This window comes from Xiphophorus couchianus, chromosome 16 (assembly GCF_001444195.1).
Source record: "Xiphophorus couchianus chromosome 16, X_couchianus-1.0, whole genome shotgun sequence".
NCBI classification, from domain to species: domain Eukaryota; kingdom Metazoa; phylum Chordata; class Actinopteri; order Cyprinodontiformes; family Poeciliidae; genus Xiphophorus; species Xiphophorus couchianus.
Genome location: NC_040243.1, coordinates 285,249 through 309,243, shown reverse-complemented (window position 1 = coordinate 309,243; position 23,995 = coordinate 285,249). Strand labels below are relative to the sequence as shown.

The 23,995-nt window shown below is 48.1% G+C and overlaps 1 protein-coding gene across 4 annotated transcripts; it reads right to left on the bottom strand.

The window, feature by feature from the left end:
- Positions 1–44: 44 nt before the first annotated feature.
- doc2a (double C2-like domains, alpha) lies at positions 45–20,207 on the bottom strand. Of its 4 annotated transcripts, XR_003598629.1 has the most exons (13): positions 16,476–16,828; positions 16,305–16,374; positions 15,866–16,174; positions 15,563–15,642; positions 10,776–10,850; positions 10,282–10,391; positions 8,940–9,066; positions 8,599–8,658; positions 4,047–4,228; positions 3,381–3,462; positions 2,719–2,815; positions 340–2,577; positions 45–198 (listed from the first exon to the last, which is right to left on the bottom strand). XR_003598629.1 is itself a non-coding variant. In XM_028041671.1 (12 exons), the coding sequence occupies exons 3-12, from the start codon at positions 16,167–16,169 to the stop codon at positions 2,441–2,443; spliced, it is 1,254 nt and encodes a 417-aa protein (XP_027897472.1). In that variant the 5' UTR covers positions 16,170–16,174; positions 19,380–19,714; positions 19,828–20,207; the 3' UTR covers positions 229–2,440. The 4 variants fall into 4 exon arrangements, 3 of the variants coding, with proteins under 3 accessions (XP_027897472.1, XP_027897471.1, XP_027897473.1); XM_028041671.1 differs by lacking the exons at positions 45–198; positions 16,305–16,374; positions 16,476–16,828 and adding exons at positions 19,380–19,714; positions 19,828–20,207 and having other exon boundaries at positions 229–2,577; XM_028041670.1 differs by lacking the exon at positions 45–198 and having other exon boundaries at positions 229–2,577.
- Between the last annotated feature and the right edge of the window lie 3,788 nt (positions 20,208–23,995).

The following is a 23,995-nucleotide window of genomic DNA, read 5'->3' as shown; positions in this document are numbered from 1 at the left end:
GAACCTGCAGATCAATGTTTATGGATTAAACGCAAATATCAACCGAAAGAGATTTTCTGAACCTTTAAAACTGTCCTGATCTTTGATGCTCCATTAAATCATCAAAATGTCTCAGATTTGTGATGATAAAACATCTGGAGCTTCAGCCTCCATGTTGCTCTGCTGACCTGAAACCAGGCCAGCTGCCTGCAGGGGGCGCTGTGGAAACAAACCCACTCAGTACAGAGGCAGAGCTGCAGCCAGGATTTATTGTTTCAGAAAAACACCATCCGATCCAGAGCCACGGTCCAACATTCAGTCGTGCAGAAAAATGTAAACACAACCGGAAGTTTCTGTTACCATAGAAACAGGACATCAACGTAATCCATGCAGCGACGAGGAAGAACCACTTGGATTAATTTATACCATCATCTTCATCATCAACAAGAGCAGAGCAACGTTTCAGTCTGAGGAAGGAGATTAGATCAGAAGACTCAGATTAAAACAGGATATAATCCAGATTAATATAATGGAACCCAGATTAAAACATACAACTCAGATTGAAATATGTAAAATCAGAAAACAGATCAAATAAAGAAGAAACTAATTTAAATCAGGAAATAATAAATTAAGATCATTTCTAGATTAAATGAAGGTTCATCTGGAAATGAATCAAGAGGAAATGCAGATTAAATTATGAAGGAGTTTAGATTAAATCGGAAATTCAGATCAGTGGAATCTCAGATTAAGGTTAAAACAGATTAAATCATGTTAATAAATCAAAAGGAGCCAAAGATGAAATCAGATTAAATGAGAAAACTCCTTCTAATCCTAGTCTGGGTTAATCTGAGTGAGGCCAGCAGGAGGCGCTGCAGCTGATGGAAGAGCTGGAAGATCAAATCAGCAAACAGAAAAAAAAAGAATTTATTTGATTTTGTTTCTTTCATGAATTTTTATCTTGTAAAAATGTGAAATATTTTGGTCCAAAAGTAAAATAACAAAATGAACCAACAGTTCAATAATTTACTATTTTCAAAGTAAAGTCGTCCCGGTTCTGATCCGTTTGATGATTCTGGATCACAGAACGAAAACCAACATTTACCGACTCAGAAAGTTGACTGGAAGGAAAAAATGATCAGTACTAGAGATGACAGCAGCCATGAACCAGAACCGAAACCAGAACCAGGTTGCAGGAGGTTTCCTCAGCTGGTCATGATCTGGTACCATCTACTGGTTCTGGTTCTGGTCCACTGGGTTTTCTGAACCCTACGGTCAACGCAGCGTCAGAACCTCAGAGACGATCCAAAAGGTTCTGTCAGGAAGAGGAGGCCGAACCAACGATGAAGGTCTGCTGCCAAAGCAACCTGGACCTCCAGAACCTCATCAGAACCTCCAGCTGGTCTCCATGCCACGCTGCATTGATGCAGTAATTCTGAGACAGAACCTGGTATTTCTGGATAAAATCTGATTTAATAATCTGACGTTGGGTTTCCATGTGAACCACCAGAACCACCAGAACTACAGGAAATAACGTTGACGTGTTTGGCTCTGTGACGGATCGTTGAGCCGAACTTTGATGCCCGTTCTCCGGCTGTTCCCGTCATCCTGGTGGAGCCGAGCGTTTCTGATCCACCGGATCGATTTTCTTTCTGGATTCCTGGGAACAGCTGACCTTTGACACCATCCTGAAAAAAACATCGTGTGGAGCAAACAAGAACCACAGAACCCTGAAGAGCCAGCTGGATTATCAGCAATCTGGATTATCAGTAATCTGGATTATCAGTAATCTGGATTATCAGTCATCTGGATTATCAGTAATCTGGATTATCAGTCATCTGGATTATCAGTCATCTGGATTATCAGTAATCTGGATTATCAGTCATCTGGATTATCAGTCATCTGGATTATCAGTAATCTGGATTATCAGTCATCTGGATTATCAGTCATCTGGATTATCAGTAATCTGGATTATCAGTCATCTGGATTATCAGTCATCTGGATTATCAGTAATCTCTAGTTGCTAACATTTACTCAGATTTCATCAAGTTTTTCACGACTCTGGTTCTGGAAGCTCCTGGAACTGGACTGGTACCGGACCGTCAGACGGTGGGAGGAGCCTCTCCTCCATAAATGGGCGGAGCCTGAAGGACCAGATGAAGGCGGCTCCATCACCAGGGCAAAGGTCAAAGGTCGCCGGCCTCCTCTGACTGTGTCTAATGCTGCTGTGGGACTTTAGAGGCTCCGAAATGCAAGACTTCACAAATCATACAATCAATAATCAATAGTCAATAATAATAATAATAATGGCTCCATGCAGAGAGTGAAGCGTCGGTCCAAGACGGGGCGGATCGCCCGGATCCTGTAAACATGCTGGAGTCTCAGCGACCAAAACGTTTCCAGATGATCAGAGACGAAGGCGCGCCGACCACAGGCGGCGTCATGGCGACCGCAGGCGGCGTCCTTAGTCGTGGCTGGAGCTCCGCGGCAGCTCATTGGTCAGAATGTGCCAGCGCTCCACCCGCTGACCTTTGTTCTTCAGGCAGTCCATCCAGTGGCGAAGGGCGTCGCCCTGAGAGCTGCAGCTCAGGAAGACGCCACCTGGACACAGGAAGGACAAGAAGTTCCTTCTGGAGACTGAATACCTGCAGACAGCGAGGCTACACTTTATTCTGCGAGGTCGTTCATGCATGTGATCCACCGGGATCCACTGGGATCCACCGGGATCCCTGATCATCTCACCGATGAAGTCGTTGGACCGTCCCAGGTCATGGTCCCACACCGTCACCTCCAGAGTTTTCTTGGCCAACTCCGACAGCGAGACGTCATAGGAAAACTCCTGCAGCGAACCGAAACAAAGAGATCAGGAAAGAGTAGAGACTTTTATTGTGAAGAGATCAGGAACCATTAGAGACTTTTATTGTGAAGAGATGTGGCTGGGAAACATATCATGATATGTTTCAAATCGGTCAATATCGATATTGACCGATATTGCTTTCTCCAGGTTGCCGTTTTTATTTCTGAATTTGCTGCTGCACAAGTTACACAATAGGTTGTTGCTAGGCAACCAAAAAGTGAGTGAGTTGATGCTACCTAGCTAGTTTAGCTAGCTGTAAGAGGTTGAGCAGCTGAAGCCTCTCCTCTGCCTACATCTCCCAGAATGCTGTGTGGTTCTGGATTGGAGATCAGTTCCTGAATATTCTGTCAGACATATCTACTGATATTGATCACATTTAGATATATATTGTTATTGATTTATCGTCTGGCCCCAGGGAGCAGCAGAGACTTTTATTGTGAAGAGATCAGGGAGCAGCGTGAGCAGGAAGCTGTGCAGGAACCAGCAGCAGCTCATCAACTCAGAGTGTGTGTGTGTGTGTCTGTGTGTGTGGGGGGGGGGGGCTGACCTGGTTGAACTCTGGGTTCAGCGTTTTCTTCATCACGGCGGTTTTGTGTTTGGATTTCTTCTGCATGTCGGGCTTCAGGTATCTGACAGAGAAAATTGTCTTTTATTTTGAAAGGATGAAGGTTTTTGTCGTTTCCCAAATGAACGGAGTGACCAGAGGTTCACAGCAACAGGCCTCAGGAGTTTGGGGACCACCGACCCGGTTCTGGTTTCGGTCCAGCTGACATGTTGATATTCTGGACCCTGCGGCTGAACCAGAACCTGGGTTCTCCGCTTGTCTCCTGGGCTCAGTCAGGTCGGGTCGGAGCGCTGAGCAGGAGGTTCTGCAGGGATACGGGTCGGTTCTGATTTTCATCTAGAACCAGACATCTGAAAAAACCAGACAGAAAACTACCAGAACCAGAACCAGAACCAGAACCGGGTCTGTCCGTCCTCCATCATCTCCAACCTTAGGGGGCGCTGTTCGTAAAAGGAACACTGTAAAATATTTACTTTGGATCTGTCATTTATAAATGTAGGAATAACTTGTAAAACTTTAAAAATGAACCAGTTTTATTCTGTCAGGCTGAATAAACCAAATTAATGCTGTTCATTTTTTTACAGTGTACATACGGCGCCCAGATGACCTCTGCCCTCTGCCTCCACCGGGGAAGCCCCGCCCACTCACATTTTGACGTAGGGGTCAGAGAATCCGTTGACGTCCATGGCCGCCAGGTGAGCGCAGCGCCTCACGCCGACACAGAGGGCGCCGCTGAGCCGCCCTTCGCCTCCGTCAGCGGAGGGCAGGAACTGCAGCGAGAGCAGCAGGCGGCCTCGCTCCTCCAGGCTGTGCAGCTGCTCCTTCTCCCACTGCAGACAGCACCAGTGAAACCAGTTCATTTAAACCAGAGCCAGTTAAAAAGAGCCCAGACTAACTGGGAGCACTGGGACATTTCCTGCTGGGCTGGTTTGAAACTCCAGGACTGAAAACGAGTCCTGCCAGTTAAACCAGACAGAAGGTCAACTGAAGGTCAAACGGGGAGCGTCTTCTCCTCTGCTTGAAGCTCATCTCTCGGCGTCGGGTCGGATCCGTCCTGCAGGGTGTTTCCGTCTCCAGAACATCTCTGAGTTTGAAGCCAGTTCAGTTCAGCAACTTCTGCAGACGTCAACTCTCAGAGTGAGACGTCCGTGTTCAGAGTGGATCTCCTGGCAGAAATGAAGGAGCTTTCTTCCTTTTTAAACGTTCAGGGTGGAAACCGGCTGCAGCTTTCAGCCCTCACAGCTCTGAGCTGCTGACATCGGCCCAAACCTCACAACCTAATGAGCAGCTCTCCGTCTAACGGGTCCGGAAAATCTCTAAAACCCTCGAGTCTCACTCCTCATCAGATCAGCTTTAGGTGAAATAATGTGTTGAAGGTGTGGAGAGACTCGTCTGGCCTTTGACCTTTTTCAGTTATCAATCAACTGAGAGGCCCTGCAGCTGCAGAACTGCAATAACTCTTGTTAACGTATCAATAACAAACATCTGTTGCAGACTGGACAACTGCTCAGCAGAAGGACCAAGGTCGTTATTTTACCAACAGCACAGAAACGTCTGAAGCCTCCACATTTCTAGAAACATGTTCATAACTTTTACATCAATTAGAACCAAACTCAATTTGACTCAAATTTAACTGTCCACAAATCTTATTAGAATTTTAATGAATCTTTATTCAGCAAGCTTTAGCAAGGGCAAATGACAACAGATGGGATTTATTAGGATTACAGATTTAGCATAAGATATTAAAATCACTCTTTCCTGTATCTCTAATAAGTGAGCGAGGCTTCGACCCAGACCCAGACGGTGGATCATCAACAGAAACCATGTCTTTGGTTTGAGTCTTGTCTTTGTGCAGCAAAACAACAAACTGTTCACAATTGTTAATTTATCAGCGTTTCTCAGTGTCTGAGCAAAGTGGAGGACAGAGACTTTCTGCAGCTACAGTCTGGAGGAGGATTCACACATTTCCTCTGTTTCCCCTGAAACAACAAGAGAGAAAAACCTTTAGACCTCCTGCTGGTCGGGACGGAGCTCAGAGCGCTGTGTAGCTGCAACCAATGGATGAACGAACTGGTCACCGACAGAAGCGTTTGTTGTTCTGATTCCTCCACAGAACCACAGAGGTCCGTTAAACGAGTCGCTCATGTATAAATTAACTGAGGTTCCTAATCAGACACGTTTTGTAATTTTATGCAAACAAGCGAAACGTTGAGTTGCTGTTAGATTTCAGCTCAGACTTTAGTGAATCAGCAGGAAAACTCCAGAAGCTTCTGCTGCTCTCAGATCAGATCCTGCACACACTGAACTGAAAGGTGCGTCGGCTCCTGTTTGTCTCCATTCTGACGTCTAATTGGCTGAAAATGCGTCCAGTAAAAGCGGCTCTGCTGGTTCACCTTTGTCCAAACACCTGGACCGTTCCTGAGGTAAAACCTGCCAGCTAACAAGCTCAACACACAAAAATCAACGAGACATTCTGCTTTTTTAGCACATCAGACCAAATGAATGTCTTAAAGGGAAACCATGGAGTCTGGAGAGAATCCCAGAACTCCTCCAGAAACAGGAAGCTGTGGCGCTGCTGGAGAGGAGACAGACGGCGTCTGAAAGGAAGAACATCCCGATGCATTGATGATATTTTAATCACGCCAAACTCTCTGCTATGCTGCCAATGTTTCAACAGTTCATCCACTGCTCTGCCAGAGAAAACAAGCCACTGGGTTTGGTTTAGACCAGTATCAGGGAGCAGCATGTCTCCAAACCAGAACCTTCTCTGGGTTAATCAGATCACAGCCTCGTTTTTCTCTGCTCCGAACATGAACCTCTGGTGAAGAGGCTACCGTGTAGGAAGGAAGCAGGACAAACCCTGCTGGGCTGTTTTGAAGCAACTGATTGGATGGCTCTCTGCCAGCCTCATGGTGACGACATCAGAGCCGTGACTGAGTGAAGCTGTGTGCGGACGGCAGCGCCGCCACCAGAACACAGACATGCTTGAGCCGAGCACAGTGGGCAGGGACGATGCTTCAGTCACCAGCAATGGCTGCTGTAGCCACAAAGTTTGTTTAGTCCCGCCTGGCGGGGCCCGCAAACAGAATTGGGTTCATTTAATTACATGCTGGGTTTGCAGAACCAGATTTAAAATACAATGCTGGACCGGCTGGTTTTACATGAACAAGATGTTTTAACCCTAACCGCACACATTGCTGAGCTCTCACTTCATCCAGCCTGGCGGGGGCTCGGCTCTGGTCATGGTCTTAGAAAGCAACGCTAGCTGGACCAGGGGCCAGAGGAAAAAACGCGGCCCTGCTTTGGGTTGCCAGACTGGGTACAAAAAACCCCCTGGGGTTAAACGAGAGAAGAACCCTTAGACTTTGGGGGCTGTGAGCGCTATGGCCGAGTGCTTACAGACGGTCTGACCGTTTTATATTTGCTCAAACTCTGGACCAGCAGGAACCTAGAGGAACCAAAGAGCCTTTAGGGAACGAGACGAGGAGGAAACAGAAGCAGCTACAGTCCAGATTAGAGACAGCAAGGAGGTGAAGGAGGAACAACGTCCAGATCATCAACCTGCCAGGCGTCAGACCCAAAACGATTCTCTACTTTTGAGAACGAAAACTGAAGACATAACAGATTTACATATTTGTGTTGTTCTAGATCAATGTTTCTCAACCGTTTTTGGGCCAGCGACCCCATCAAAACATTTGTAGGCTTCTTTGCACTGAATATGATTTTATTATTAATATTACTATCACCATTGTTGATGTTTTGATTTTTATGGTTGTTTCTGTATTTATCCTAAAAAATCATTTCCCAGAGAACAAAAAAGCCATGGGAATAAAAATCATTTTTAGGCGTCTGCGAAAAATGCAATGAAAGAACATTCAAGTTAAAATCGGCAGCCAATCAGAGGAAAATATTCTTCTGAGCCATTTTCTGATGTTAGTTGTTAAATCTGAAACAAAACGACCAGATAAAACATGTTCAACAAAAGCAGCTTAAACTTTGAACTATCTGCAAAACGACAGCGCTCTGCTCTGCAACATTAAAACATGAATAAAACTGCAACCATATCAATCATAACTCTTCTTCTCTCCAATGTTTCTGTTTCTGGTGCTGCAGCTCTGTGCTGCCTTCAGGAGAATGGGACATCAGAGTATTATCCATAAAATTTCACCCACACGGCATTTACTGTGTAAACCAGAGCTTTCAGTGGAAAAACTAAAATTCCAGATCCTTTTAATGCCCCACAAATATGGAATAGAAATATGGATTACACCTTTATATAGACTGTCTATTGATTTATAGATTAATAATTTTGCTGGACAGAAATTACAAAGAACAAAGCTGGTTCTTACATAAATCCTAATGAGTCAGATTGAAAGTGTCATGGAGTCACTGAACAGCCTCATGATATGAAAAATAATGCTGAAGAAATAAATATCCATCCATTTTCTTCCTCTTTATCTGGGGTCGGGTCGCGGGGTCAGCAGCTTCAGACTTCCCTCCCAGCCACCGGCTCCAGATCCTCCGGGGGAATCCCGGGACGTTCCCAGGTCAGCCGAGAGACATCGTCCCTCCAGCGTGTCCTGGGTCTTCCCCTCCTCCCGGTGGGACGTGCCCATGTTATTAACATATAATGAGACACTTTTGATAAGTTTAGTTCTCTACAAACAGAAAGCGTCTTCTAATCTAATCTGATCTAAACAGAGAATCGTTTAGATCTCAGCTTGGTCACATGAAGCCTCATGTAGAAACCAAGCTGAGTTTTCAGATAAAGACACATTACTGAGGGAGAGACAGGATGATGATGATGAAGGTGATGATGAAGGTGATGACCTCACTCTGGTTGTCTGTAGAAACCTTTTGATCTCCTGATGGTTTAATGATCCCAGTTAGACGTAACGATCACTAATTCAGATAATGGCTTCCACTCTGCTGCTATTACCTGCCCCCAACCCTACCTAACCCTAACCCTATCCCATTTCATTCCCAGTTTAATCCCATTTCATTCCCAGTTTAATCCCATTTCATTCCCAGTTTAATCCCATTTCATTCCCAGTTTAATCCCATTTCATTCCCAGTTTAATCCCATTTCATTCCCAGTTTAATCCCATTTCATTCCCAGTTTAATCCCATTTCATTCCCAGTTTAATCCCATTTCATTCCCAGTTTAATCCCATTTCATTCCCAGTTTAATCCCGCTCACCTCTCTCAGGTAGCAGGATATTCCTCTCAGAGCTTCTCCCATGGCGGTGGGGGACGGCAGCTGGAGGACACAGAGATAGGACAAGGTGAGGACGTTTGGTCCAGACTCTGAGACGGACCCGTCCAGAACCGTCTACTGTCCTTCTGAGCCCGGTTCTGAAGTATCCGGATCGGCGGTTCTGTCAGCAGAAATCTTTTTGGTTTAAAGTCACAGAACGCCGTTTGTCTCGTCTGGCCTCACAGGAAACAGGAAGCAGCAGCTGCTAGCTACTAGTGGCTCGGTTCTGGTCCATCAGAACCTTCACTGGATGTTTATGAAAATCAGTCAGATTCAGGATTTACCGGCGGCGGATGCTCCAGGCAGGTGTGGAAATGTTTGGACTGGTCCGGTTTGACCCGCTTCAGGGGAACCCGGGACTCTCCGATCAACTCGTTATGAGTCAACTTGTCCTCATCGCAGACAGTCAACCTGAGACATGGAGACACGGAGACATGGAGACACGGAGACATGGAGACACAGAGACATGGAGACACGGAGACACAGAGACACGGAGACATGGAGACACAGAGACACGGAGACACAGAGACATGGAGACACAGAGACACGGAGACATGGAGACATGGAGACACGGAGACATGGAGACATGGAGACACGGAGACATGGAGACATGGAGACATGGAGACATGGAGACATGGAGACACGGAGACACGGAGACACGGAGACACAGAGACACGGAGACACGGAGACACGGAGACATGGAGACACGGAGACATGGAGACACGGAGACATGGAGACACAGAGACATGGAGACACAGAGACATGGAGACACGGAGACACGGAGACACAGAGACACGGAGACACAGAGACATGGAGACACAGAGACACGGAGACACGGAGACATGGAGACATGGAGACACGGAGACACGGAGACACGGAGACATGGAGACACGGAGACATGGAGACACGGAGACATGGAGACACAGAGACATGGAGACACAGAGACATGGAGACACGGAGACACGGAGACACAGAGACACGGAGACACAGAGACACGGAGACACAGAGACACGGAGACATGGAGCAGGTCAGGCATGATAGTGTTTGTAAAATGACTAAATGATTTTTTTTATTTAATTATTCATTCAGATATAAATATTGCAGTTTTAAACTAAGTATTAAACTAACAAGCTAAATATTTAACTTACTAACTAAAGGTTTAGTTTATCTGGAAGCAAAATATTTAGTTTGCTAGCTAAATATAATAGTTAGTAAACTAAATATTTTGCTTCAAAGTAAATATTTAGTTTAAAACTGAGACATTTATAATTGACTTTGAAAAATGAAAGTGCATCGTTTATGACCGGCTGAATGGTCCAAATTATTGCTGTAATTTTAAATCGGCTGAGAAGCAGCACAGGTTCTGATTGTTAGAACTGGACCAGAACCTTTTCCAGAACACAACCAGGAAGAGAAACAGGAAAGAAAAGGAGCCAATGAGGAATGAAGAAGGAAAACCAGTAAAGCCCACAGAAACCAGTTTACACCAGCCTGCTGGCCCAGATAGGAGCCGCTGATGAAACGCCGGTTGCTATGGTGATCCTGCTGGAAGAATCACTTCTGGACCATCAGATGAATAAAAGACGAGCTCCGTTTGTGGACGTCCATTAAATATTCCTGACACACCTGAGCGTCTTCCTGTGCATATCCTCCTCTGTGATCCCAGAGTAGGTCAGCGTCTCATTCCAGAAGGGATTCAGGGTGTTTCTGATCGTCTTCGTCTTCAGCTTGTTGGCCTGAAACACAGAGACAGAAGGGACATGGAGGGACATGGAGGGACATGCAGGGACACGAAGGACAAGTCTTCTTAAACTATTTGTCCACATAGACTAAAACCTTTATTGCTCACTTCTTTAGTTTGCCTCTTTGTGTCAGAAGGGTTAGGGTTAGTGTGCTAATAGTTAGCCTATAGAGTGCTAAATGTTAGCCTGTAGCATGCTAATGGTTAGCGTGACTCCAGCTTCCCCCTGCCTCACACTGATCCCTAGCAGCAGGAGTGTAGAGCAAAAAGAGGGTTTATGCTAATAAAACCCTTGTTATCAGTCAAAGTGGAGCAGGATGGTTTGACCTTTGACCTGTAATCTTCACACAGACCACTAGTGATGCTGGGAGTGACTCACCTTGCTGGCTCCAGGCAGCAGGTGCAGCTTGACGTAGGGATCAGCTAAACCGTTGAAGTCCATGGGCTTCAGACCCTGAAACAACATCAGCCGAGTCAGTACCTAGAGACGGATCCACTCCACTGGGAGGCCACAGCCCGACGGAGGCCACTGCCCGACGGAGCCCACGGCCCGACAGAGCCCACGGCCCGACGGAGGCCACAGCCCGACGGAGGCCACTGCCCGACGGAGGCCACTGCCCGACGGAGGCCACGGCCCGACGGAGCCCACGGCCCGACGGAGGCCACTGCCCGACGGAGCCCACGGCCCGACGGAGCCCACGGCCCGACGGAGGCCACGGCCCGACGGAGGCCACGGCCCGACGGAGGCCACTGCCCGACGGAGGCCACGGCCCGACGGAGGCCACGGCCCGACGGAGCCCACGGCCCGACGGAGGCCACGGCCCGACGGAGGCCACGGCCCGACGGAGCCCACGGCCCGACGGAGGCCACGGCCCGACGGAGGCCACGGCCCGACGGAGGCCACTGCCCGACGGAGCCCACGGCCCGACGGAGGCCACGGCCCGACGGAGGCCACTGTTGGACGGAGGCCACGGCCCGACGGAGGCCACTGTTGGACGGAGGCCACGGCCCGACGGAGCCCACTGCCCGACGGAGCCCACGGCCCGACGGAGGCCACGGCCCGACGGAGGCCACTGTTGGACGGAGCCCACGGCCCGACGGAGGCCACGGCCCGACGGAGGCCACGGCCCGACGGAGGCCACTGTTGGACGGAGGCCACGGCCCGACGGAGGCCACTGTTGGACGGAGGCCACGGCCCGACGGAGCCCACTGCCCGACGGAGCCCACGGCCCGACGGAGGCCACGGCCCGACGGAGGCCACGGCCCGACGGAGGCCACGGCCCGACGGAGGCCACTGTTGGACGGAGCCCACGGCCCGACGGAGGCCACGGCCCGACGGAGGCCACGGCCCGACGGAGGCCACTGTTGGACGGAGGCCACGGCCCGACGGAGGCCACTGTTGGACGGAGCTGAGTCTCCTGACCTCCTCAGAGCTTCAGGAGGAATTAGGTCTACATGTCTTTCAACAAACAGCTCTGACTTTTTCAGCAACCAGACTCACATTTCAAACCAGTCCTCCATTTATTATGGGATCCACTGGGAGGACAGACCTACTGGGAATTCTGGTCCATCGTTATTTGACTAAAAATGTTGTGATATTCAGGACTGATCTTGGTTGTTATAATTTTCAGTTTACTTTCTTTATCCACAAAACGTCATGTTTAAAGTATTATAAAGATATAATAAATGTATTATTACTAAGACCTGAAGATTAATTTGACCTTTTATTTTTTTTTATTCGGCCTCCTTTTTAAATCTGCCTACATGTATTTATTTCTGGATTGTTTTCCATAGTATTTTAAAATTAACATTTATCTTAATCAGTTACATCAGTTTGTAAAATGTTTTATTTTATAAATAAAACAGGCCTGGATGGGGAGCAGCGTGCTAACGGTTAGCGAACACCTTGCTAGCCATTAGCATGCTGTTTGCTAAAGGTTAGCTCAAAGATTACTCAATAAATATCAGATTTAATACTTTTTTTGGCGTTTTTGGATATGCCTGTCTCCGTTTTCATTCTAGTCATGAAATAAAACGTTTTAAATAATTTTAGCCGTTTGTTGTGTCCGTCTGCTCTGAATAAATCACCAGTAAACCATCATGGCGCTTCCAGCAGCCGACTCTTTTGTCTGCTGACATTAACGGAGGAGGAACCTCCACCTTCACCTGCAGGAGGAGAAGCTCTGGGCGCAGCAGGCGGCGCAGAGCTTCACCTGGAGACGGAGCAACGCATTTAACGAGCCGAAGAGCAAAAACCCGGCTAACTAGTGATGTGTCGGTCGCGAACGATCCGGCTCTAAGAGCCGGCTCTTTGAAGTGAACGTTTTAGGATCCTATTTGGGAGCCGGGTTTTTCTACAGTATATCGCTGTCTCTCCGCCTCCCTGTCGTTGTGCTTGTGCTCTGCAAGTGCCAGAGCCGATAGTTTTTCCCCACATCGTTTTATTTTGTCCTGCGGTGCCTCGCTGTCTCTCCTCCCCTTCTCCCTCTCCTTGATCGTTTTGCTCTTCTGCCAGCGCTAGAGCTGAGAGTTTTTTCCCTCGGTCGGTCCACTGGGTCAGGGTAAGCGTGTGCTCCACACATCTGACCAATCACACATAACACTGAATAATATTTGATATTTGTATTGTGGCACCTTTTCTGTTACGAAGCTGCTTTGATACTTTTTCGTATTGTGGTGGGTGTTTGTATTTATATTTAACTGTTTAATTTATTTTAAGGTATTTTTGTGGAAGTGGTGCTATTTTGTGATAATTTAATTGGTTATAATAAAAGGTTTATTTATAAAGCATTTTTACTCATCATAAGTGCTTAACAATGTCAATAATGAAACAAAATATTATAAAATTAGGTTTAAGCTATTAATTAATTAATAATGTCAAAAATATATATGGGGAGCCGAAAGAGCCAGCTCTCCACAGTAAGAAGAGCCGTTATAGCCGCATCTCGAAAAGGAGCCGAAAATCCCATCACTAATGCTAACTACACCTGAAGGAGCCGAGAGGCGGAGCCCAGGGACGGGGAGGCAGCGGGAGGTCTAACGGCGACGGACAGAGCCACTGGTTAAAGGTTAAACTGGTTAAACTGGGTTAAACTGGGTTAAACGGTCCTGAGTTAACTGGGAGTGAGACTTTCAGCAGAGACGGAGGCAGGTTCCTTCAGCAGGTTAAATGGTATCAGAGGTTCCAGCCTGTCCCTCTTTTAAACTGGGTCGGAACTTCAGTTCTGGTAGGTCCGGTTTGGGACCCAGAAGAGTTCCGTGTCCACCAGAGGGGACAGGAAGCTGACACCAGCTGCTCTTCACACCTGCCCAGGTGCCACTGCTTCCTGTCTCATAGCTGTGAGGTCAGCGAGGCTCGGAGGCACCGAGCTGGCCCGGTTCTGACCCGTTATACGCATCTTTCTGGTTTCATGGGAGAGAATGGACCAGAACTCGGCTTCATTCCTGTTCAGATCCAAAAACTGAAGCTCTAAACTGAAACTTTCTGGTTCTGTTCAGATTGTGACCATTTGGTTCCGTCTGTCCTTTAATGGACCGCTTTGTGTCTGAACGGCACTGGATGGAAGCCTGAGTGAAGACGGAGCCGGTTCCTGCTCCCAGTAGTAACTAGAAACGACCAATCAGAGGTAGGAGGCGGGTCCTAATGCTGTCAATCATCCTGCTCATCTAAGAGAGACTGTTGTGAATGCTAAGGCTAGTTAGCATAGCCACCAATAATGGCAGAGAAACAGTTTTCCTGGTAAGTTGTTTCTCTGCCATTGGTGCGTTTAACATTGATTGACAGCGCTAAGCCCCTCCCCCTGCCTCTGATTGACTGTTTTTGTCGGGAGCGTTTCATTTTTTCAGACAGCACTAGCCGATCAGGGAGCAGGAGGAGATCGATCAGATTATCTGGTTCATAACAAACTAACATGGAGACAGCTTCCCTACTGCAGCTAGCCCCTGCTAGCCCTGTCCTCAGGTCCCATTGGGAGGTTCTGGACCCACAGAACCAAAGCCAGCTGTCCCTCCAGCCAGCAGGGGGCGCTGCAGCAGCAGCAGAGTTACAGTTAATAAGTGAATCTTTTCTCTTTTGTCCTGGGAAAACGACCTTCAGGCTGATCAGGACTCAGTGATTGGTTCATTTTTTTCCTGCAGATTTTCCATTTTAATCAAGAGAATTAAATCAGAATCAGGAGAAATTGTGATGATTAAGATACTAATTATGATCCTTGTAAATTAAAATAGTTTAATTTATGAAAGCTTGAAGGGTTGGATGGAGACTGTCCAGAGGCTCAGGAGGGGTCAGAGGTCACAGCTGGTTGGTTCCTCTGATGGAAGGAAGTTCAGGAACCTGGAGATCAGAGAACTTCAGAGAACTGCGTTCTCCTGAACATTTACTGTTCATGAAGGCATCGCTCTATTAGGGATCAACTCCTTTTAGCCCATAATCTGTAGAAATTGCTCTTCCTGGTTCTATCTTCATGGTTTTGTTCAATTTGTGAAATTTTTATGAGATATTTTTAATTTTGTAATACTTGGTCTAAAACTGTCTCACTCAGATGCGCCCCCTGGTGGTGAGTCAGGAGGTGGAGCAGCTAGCGTTGATTGGCAGCATCTTTCAGCTTTGTGGCTCTGGTCTGACTGCAGGCGGTTCGCTGTAGAGCTGAGGACGAGTCGGTCCAGCTGGTGAGGTGTGAACGCTAACTGACCTCTGACCTCTGGTCCTCCAAACTGGGTTCAGTTGAAGTGAACTCTGGATCAGTTTGAATCTGAAAGTCAAGCGGACCACAGACCGCTGCAAAAGCAGGAAGTGGACTACAGCGCAGGGCATTCTGGGTAAATACAACCAAAGCTAACATGCTAGCCTAGCGCTAGCAGCAGAAATGGCTCCTGGTCTTCAGCCAAAGACTAAAGAGAAAAATCTGACGCCTCCATCTTGTTTCCATCTGGTGAAGAAGGAAGTTGCTCTCAGTGTCTTCAGAGGTTTTTGTGTCGTTTCCTTCAGTGGTTCTTGGTGCAGCGCCCCCACAGGCCAGGAGGGGAACAGGTTGGTTTGGGTCAGAACCACAGCAGCTGGAGGTGGAGCAGATGGTGGAGTTCTGCTCTGAAACAGAACTGTGGAGCCTGGCGTCCGTTCAGCCGTCATGAACCTGCGCCAACAGGAGCGATGCAGCGGTTCCTCACCTTGGCCCGCAGCACGGTGCAGTGCAGCTCGCTGCAGCTCATGTCGTAGCGCAGCTCGAACTCCAGCGTTCCCAGAGCGGCTGAGGAGACAGAGAGGAAGAGGAGGATGAGGAAGATAACGGAGCAACATTCACATCTGCAACCAGGCAACCCAGAAACATCCAGCAGCAACCTGAAAAGAGCTGCCGGTGAGACGTTCATGAACGCACCATGCAGGAGGTCATGCAGGAGCCACATAGAGACGTGTGAACACTGACTGCTACAGCGTTTCATGCATTCACAGACCACCAGGCGGCGGCTCACTGCTGTCGTCGCTGTCCTCGCTGTTGATGTCCACCGACGTTTCCATGCTGCTGTTCTGGGACGACGACCCGCCCTGCCCCCACTGGGTCCGCAGCGGCGACAGCAGGTTGGCCCCGCCCACCGGCGCCGCCACAGCGGGGGGGCTGAGGGCCACCGGGGAGGAGGAGGGGTTAAGGGAGGTGGGGGAGAGGCGGGGGAAGTAGGCGGAGATCTGCCGGATGGGTCTGATGGGACCAGGACAGACGTCTATGGCCATGTGTTCCTGGATGGAGATGCTGAGCTTCTTTCCTCTCTGCACCGTCATAGAGTCTGGAGACACAGAGGACAGACAGGGGGACAAAGAGAGCTAAGCTTTACAATCTACCGTTAGCAAATTAATGTTGAGACTTATTGGGTCCATTTCTGAGGCTTTGGACTCCAGTAGAACCATGACTCTCACCTGGACCAGAACCTTCCAATTCCAGGCTCAACAACAAGGACCAAAACAACAACTCTGCTGGCCCCACTGCCTACAGGTCAAAGGTCCACAATCAGAGTGACAATAGCCTCAATGGGAGAGTTCCAAGACCAGAACCACTGCTGACCCAAAAGAACCCAAAACCTGTCTCACCCAAAACATTCGCAAGACTTCTGGAAATGTTCTGGTAGCTGATGAGAAAGGTTCTGGAGCTGGTTCTGAATCTCTACTTCAATAGGCTGCCCCGGTGCGTTCAGGAACCCCAACAGGCTGCCGCGGTGCGTTCAGGAACCCCAACAGGCTGCCGCGGTGCGTTCAGGAACAACAACAGGCTGCCCCGGTGCGTTCAGGAACCCCAACAGGCTGCCGCGGTGCGTTCAGGAACCCCAACAGGCTGCCGCGGTGCGTTCAGGAACAACAACAGGCTGCCCCGGTGCGTTCAGGAACCCCAACAGGCTGCCCCGGTGCGTTCAGGAACAACAACAGGCTGCCCCGGTGCGTTCAGGAACAACACCAGGCTGCCCCGGTGCGTTCAGGAACAACAACAAGCTGCCCCGGTGCGTTCAGGAACAACAACAAGCTGCCCCGGTGCGTTCAGGAACAACAACAAGCTGCCCCGGTGCGTTCAGGAACAACAACAAGCTGCCCCGGTGCGTTCAGGAACAACAACAAGCTGCCCCGGTGCGTTCAGGAACAACAACAAGCTGCCCCGGTGCGTTCAGGAACAACAACAAGCTGCCCCGGTGCGTTCAGGAACAACAACAGGCTGCCCCGGTGCGTTCAGGAACAACAACAAGCTGCCCCGGTGCGTTCAGGAACAACAACAGGCTGCCCCGGTGCGTTCAGGAACAACAACAAGCTGCCCCGGTGCGTTCAGGAACAACAACAAGCTGCCCCGGTGCGTTCAGGAACAACAACAGGCCGACCAAACGCATAAAAAAAACAGAAAACATAATTTCTCCTGTTCAATTAATCTATAAATTCATTAATGCATGCATTAGATTTTTTCCTTCAACACAGAGAAATGTTTTATTGTGGACAAACTCTAAGTAATGACATAATTCAGAGTTTAATGATTGAAAGTTTCTGTTTATGATTCATTTATAGATTTTCCTCACGTGTCTCACATATTTCAGCATCTTTCTGTTCAGTGAGCCTGAGAGGAAACGACACAAACATCATCTGGGGGAATTTGAAGCTTCGCTTTGAAACCGAGTCTTTTAGAAAACGGCTTCAGGTTTGATGTTTCTGGAGCAGCGGAGGCGATCTGCCCGCAGATTCTCCGTCTAATTCAACACGCTGCTGGAAAAAAGAGGATTTACTGCAAACTTCCTGCCTGCGTCTCTTTGGGATTCAAATCCTCCTCCCACATTATCATTCAGTCCAACCAGCCGCTGCACATCCTGCTGGAACCGGAGGAGGATCACAGAAACGATCCCTTATGGAAACATGAGCAGAAAATTCAGCTTATTAATATTTAACATGAAGGGAAAAGCTTCAAAAAACAAATCCAGTGCAGACTCCAGGAAGGCTTTAACATTTCCTCATTCTGTCCCTGCAACCAGGAAGTCCAGATGTCCCTGAACGCACCACAGTCTTCCTCATTTCCAGCCTTCATGCTGTAAATCTGCTGAGGATCCAGAAGTTTCTTCTCTCGAGTTTCAGGAACAGATGCAAAGATCTGATCTGTACCAGATCTGAACTTCATAAGCTGCTGGAACTAAATAAATACATGAGAGTCTGACGCAAACTATTCACATTTTAACAAAGAAAGGTCAAATGTCAGACATGAACATCGTCCAATCAGATGGCATAAACATCTGATTTTGCGCTTTGCTGCGCTCTGGACCCTCATTTAGGCAGAAACCATTACTTCCTGGAGGCGTGGCCTGCGTTTAAATTTACATGTTTTTATTTTATCCAATCATTGGCGTTTGCCCGTTACGTACGTAACGCACCAGCTCTACGTTATGAAGCTAACAGGAGATTAGCTGCCAATATGAACGAGGCGGCTCTGATGTTAATAATAATATTTGGGGGCGTGGCCAACGCAGCCTAAATGGCATCCTTCACTTCCTGCTGAAACTACAGGCTGACTATGATCCCAAGGCAGCAGAAAAAACATCATCGTTCACAACTTCTCCTTCTGCTCGCTGGTTGGCCTGGAGAAAATCTACCAGAGACAATCAGAGTGAATGGCTGACAGCCCAGACTCTCTGTGAAGGGAAATGAGAATCTAGTGGAAAAGCGCAGGACGCTAACTATGAAAAAGTTGCCATGATAATCCAGACTGAGTCTCTGATAAACAGTCAACAACAGTGGAGCCGTTAGCCTAGCGCTGCTTTAGCCATGCAGGTTGTTCTTCCTGAACGTGTCGTAATATCTGCTCTATCGCCCCCTATCTGCACGGAGGAAGGTGTTTCTTGGTGCATGTTGCTGGTAAAACAGAGGCTTTGATGATTACATTCTGCTGTTGCCTGTAGGTGGCGCTTTGCAGCTTCCAGGCAGATTTTGTGTTTCAGTTCTAGTTCCTGCAGAGCGCCAACCAGAACCAGAACAGAGACATTTTAAAGGAAACTTTGAGCCTCATCCTGATGCTTTAGCATTTTTCATTTTCTGAACAGAGGAAATATTCCAGCAACCAGCCATATTCAACACATTTTACAGTTCAAATGAAATAGTACAGCAGATATCCAACAGGTTTCTCCTCACATTTAACTCTGCTGGTTTCCTGTTCAGAACCTCCGCTTAACAAATCCAGGAATTTACCTGGAATCCTGTTTTCATTGAATGCATCAGCTCAGTTTTATGTAAACTGATCGGCGTTTTCCCTTTGAAGTAGATGAAGTTATATAAACCCAGCAGCTCTTTTGTTCCCATGCAGTGCTGACGAATCTACTGTAAATTTAATGTATCTCAGCAGAGGCTTCTGCAGTGAAACAGTGAGAAAAGTCCTGCAGTTCTCCCTGCATGTGTCACTTTCTAAAGCTGAACAGAAAAACAACAATGTTCAGAGAAGTTAAATCCAAAGCTGCAGAGCGAAGAGGAGCTGCTTACCTTTGATTGTGGGAGTGGAGGAGATTCCTGCACAAACAAGACGGAGGGTCTGCACTAACAGGTGGAGAGACGGGCAGCGAGCAGCGAGGAGGAAGAGGAGGAGGAGGAAGAGGAGGAGGAGGAGGGAGAGGAAGAGGAGGATGAAGAGGAAGAGGGAGAGGAAAAGGAGGAGGGAGAGGAGGAGGACTCCCTGTGAGTGATCCACTCCTCCTGTCTGCGTCTCGCTGCTCCAGATTCTGATATTTCTAATATTTCGTCGCTCAGCTTCACGTTCATCTGCAATGTCAACAGCGATGAAGCTCTTCCTTTAATCCCTCATCCTCTTCCTCCTCAGCCTGTGGGGGGGCAGCAGAGTAAAATAATGTGCCAACAGCAGCATCTGTCTTTCTGCTCCTCTGTATAATTTGAGCTTAATGATGCCTAATGATACATGTGTGATCCAACACACCATCACACAGGAAGGGTGAGGAAGACGTGGCCTCCTCCTCTTCCTCAGCGGTCAGACTCAGAGGTGTCCCTGGGGTGAAGGATCTTCCTCCTCCTCTCCATCCGCCCACTCAGCAGCCGGGCTGGCGGACCGCAGGAAGCTGGACTTTCTCTGCGCACCTGATCAGGAGCCTCATGTGAAACCAGATGGAAGAGTTGGCTTCTGTTTATTTAGGGGTGTCAGAGTAGAGGCAGCGATGGGAACAGGTGTGTTCTCTCCTAGTAATCCATCCATCCATTTTCTAACACCTTGTGGGGTCAGGAGGAGCTGCTGCCTCTCAAGCTAACGGGTCACCTGGACAGGTCGCCAGTCTGTCGCCGGGCAACACAGCAACAGACAGGACACATAATCACACACACACACACACACACACACCTGGGGGGAATTTAGAGAGACCAATTAACCTGACTGTGTTTTTTTTTTACTGTGGGAGGAAGCCGGAGAACCGGAGAGAACCCACCATGCACAGGGAGAACATGACAACGGGCCGGGAATCAAACCCAGAACCTTCTTGCTGCAAGGCAGCAGGGCGCCACTGTGCAGCTCTTCTCTCCTAGTAGTTTAGCTCATTTATCCTTTAGCTCTTTAGCATTTTGCTAACTATAAAAACGTTCGGCTAATTTAGCTTCTTCTAAGTTAATTTTTCCAAATAAATTGTAGAGTTCATTTTCTAACCTGTTTTGTAAACTTACAGTTTATTAAAGTTCTAAATCTGTGTTGAAATGTTGGTGAGAAAAAGTTAAGGATTCTTTCCACAGTTTGACTTTTCTTCTTCTTGATCTTTATTAGCGTGTGGCAAGAAACGTTAGTACACATTACCGCCACCTGTTGGAGGCTTGGGTTTAGACCTTAAAACATGTTTTGTTCTGTACCAAATTTTCTGTTGAGAGAAGGGAATTAGTCTGTAGATTACGAGACAATAAATTGCAGTTAGATGTACTAGATATTTTGGACAAAATTTCTACATCTGAATATCTTTGTTCTTTACTGAAATACCTTAAGAAAACATTAAACACTTACATTAACAAAGAACCAGAGTTTTAAACAAAAACATGCAAAAACTCACATTATGAATAGTTTTGAGAAGATCCTCATATTCTCATCTGGTGGGAATCAACGTGCTTTAATTTAGCATTAGCTTCTGATACATACTGTTAATATTGCACGTTAGCTTCTACTAAATTTAATTGTACCTTAGTGGTTTAACATTCTCTTCTGGTAATTACTGTGTTGTATGGTACTTTAGCATTAGCTTCTGCTAAAAGCTGTGTCGGTGTAGCGCTTTAGCATCAGTGTTCAGTGCTTCGGGGTTAGCGCAGCTAGCTTTGTAGCTAGCGGCCTCCTCCACTGTCAGCTGGTGAAGGTTTTCCAGAGCCGCATTGTTTAGCTTCAGCTTCATGGTTCTTCGCTGCTTTGTGAGAAAATGATGTGAAAAAACTTATTTGATTCCTCACAGTCTAAACGTCCAGCTTCAGGTCCAACAGAACCAGAACCTCAGGAGAACCTTCTGGTAACGTTTCCTCAGCAGAAACCCAGAGTTCTAGATAAGCTGCTCGTTCTACTGGTTCTGTTGGTGGTTCTGCTGCTGACCCAGTTTTCACTCCAACTCTCACCTAAACACGATGTGGAGCAGCACGGCGGCAGAACCGGGCCCTGCAGGCAGATCTGAGCCAACGTGTAAAAATCCCTGACATGTTTGAGCTCCTTCATCACCGCTGGCTGAGGAAGAGGAGGAGGACACAGGAGCTAAAAATGGTTTTCTGCCCGGATCAACGGTTTGTCATAAAGGATGAAGATTATCAGCGTTTGTCTCCTCGTCATCAGAAATAGCATCAGGGAATTATGTAAGACTGTTTAATTATATATAGAAATATTACTGCCCAGAACCAGAACCTGGGTCGGGTTCTGGAGGAAAGAAATACTGGGATGAACCAGGTCCCGTCTGGACCTCCATATCCATCAGAACCATCACTCAGAACCGGGCCACAGGTTCTGGACTTTACCCGACCCAGCTACAGTTCTGACCGGTCTCCCAGATTTTCCAGATCTTCCTCCAGAATGTTTTGGCTCAGAGTGATGACGGTTCTGACCCGGCAGAACTTCCAGAACCTAATGGGTTTAACCAGCGCTCCATCCTCAGAGACACGCCCACTCTGGTTCTGGAGGTTCTGATGCTCCCGGGTCACTCTGAGAGTGAAGTCCCAGGAAATGGAGGGAATCACCATGGCAACAAGAAGAATAGTCCATCTCTGAGTTCCTGTTGTGTTTTGGACCTCAGAAGCCACCGTCCTTCTGCTCCCCCCCCTGCAGCAGTCTGTGCCCCTGTGGCAGAGACCGGCCCTCTGACTGAAGCACACAGAGCTCACTGCTGCTGCCCCCTGCTGGCGGCTGCGGAGCACTGCAGGCGCTTCCCTCAGCAAAAACACAAAACGCTTCCACTAAGCCGGACAGACAACAACCTGGTGGTGGAAGCATCATGCTGAGGGACGATTCATGAAGGCTCCAGCATGGAGGCACTTTGCTCCAGTTTATTTCCTCAGCAGCTCCAGTTGTTCTGGTTCTGGTTCTGGTTCAGCCTTTTTGCAATTGGTTGGTTTTTTTAAAGCAGATTTTTCTCTGGGCTCTGATTGGCCGGCTGCGGTGGCCTGATCAGCTGAACATCCGGCTGATGGAAGTTCTGTTGACTTTAACCTCCTGACCCGCTGCAGGCCAGATAAACAGGTTAATGTTTGATCCTCTGCAGCAGGAAAACAAGCGTCTCACTCTGGAGCCAAACCTTCCCGTTCCCCCCGACGCCCCGAACCGACGCCCCGTTCCCCCCGACGCCCCGAACCGACGCCCCGTTCCTCCTTGACGCCCCGAACCGACGCCCCGTTCCTCCTTGACGCCCCGTTCCTCCTTGACGCCCCGTTCCTCCTTGACGCCCCGTTCCTCCTTGACGCCCCGAACCGACGCCCCGTTCCTCCTTGACGCCCCGTTCCTCCTTGACGCCCCGAACCGACGCCCCGTTCCTCCTTGACGTCCCGTTCCTCCTTGACGCCCCGTTCCTCCTTGACGCCCCGTTCCTCCTTGACGCCCCGAACCGACGCCCCGTTCCTCCTTGACGCCCCGTTCCTCCTTGACGCCCCGTTCCTCCTTGACGCCCCGTTCCTCCTTGACGCCCCGAACCGACGCCCCGTTCCTCCTTGACGCCCCGTTCCTCCTTGACGCCCCGAACCGACGCCCCGTTCCTCCTTGACGCCCCGTTCCTCCCGACGCTCCGCTCTGATGAAACTAACTCTGATGCTGCTGCAGAAACTAAATCTCACCATCGGCAGCTTCTTCAGGTGAAGCTCAAGCAGCAGCTGTGAAGGTGGTCAAGGTCAAGAGTTCAGGAGATCAAGAGGTCAAGAGGTCAGGGCCGTGAGAAACTGCAGCTGCTGCTGGTTAGACACCAGTTTAAAGAAACCAGTTCCATCTTCACAAACTGCTAGTCAAAAACATTAAAATGTTTCTGAATCCAATAAATGTATTGAAAAAAGATTTATTTCTTTATCTGTTACTGTCTGGTTCTGTGGATAATAAAACTATAATTCTTAAATTTACCTGAGAAAATAAATTCATAAATGAAGAAGAAGGCAAAACTGGAGGGTCAACCTTAAGATTCAGAGCTGTAACAATAATTTATAAAGATAAATGTTTCTATTTCTAAGTGCAGCAAAAGCTAGATTATCATTTTGGTAGAAATTTGGTAAAAAACAAAAATTAAAAACTTGATTTTAAACTGAATTTATTGCTGGAATAGAACAAACTGAAGTTTCCTCGGCTGTTTCTCTTCATGATTTATTTCTGGATTTTACTTCGATGCGACTTGCTGATAATTTGTTGGTTTATTTATGAGAGACAAAGTCAGTCAGGAGAAACTTTAGGCTTGTTTTTCACTTTAGGAGTTAAATTCGCCTTTTCTTTACATGTTTGTGTGCAAACGTGCTGGACGTGCAGTTTCTGATGCAACAGCTGTTTGTTTGGGCTGAGAGGAGGAAGAGGAGGAGGAGGAGGAAGAGGAGGAGGAGGAGGAAGAGGAGGAGGAGGAGGAAGAGGAGGAGGAGGAGGAAGAGGAGGAGGAGGAGGAACCGGGAGGAACTTATAA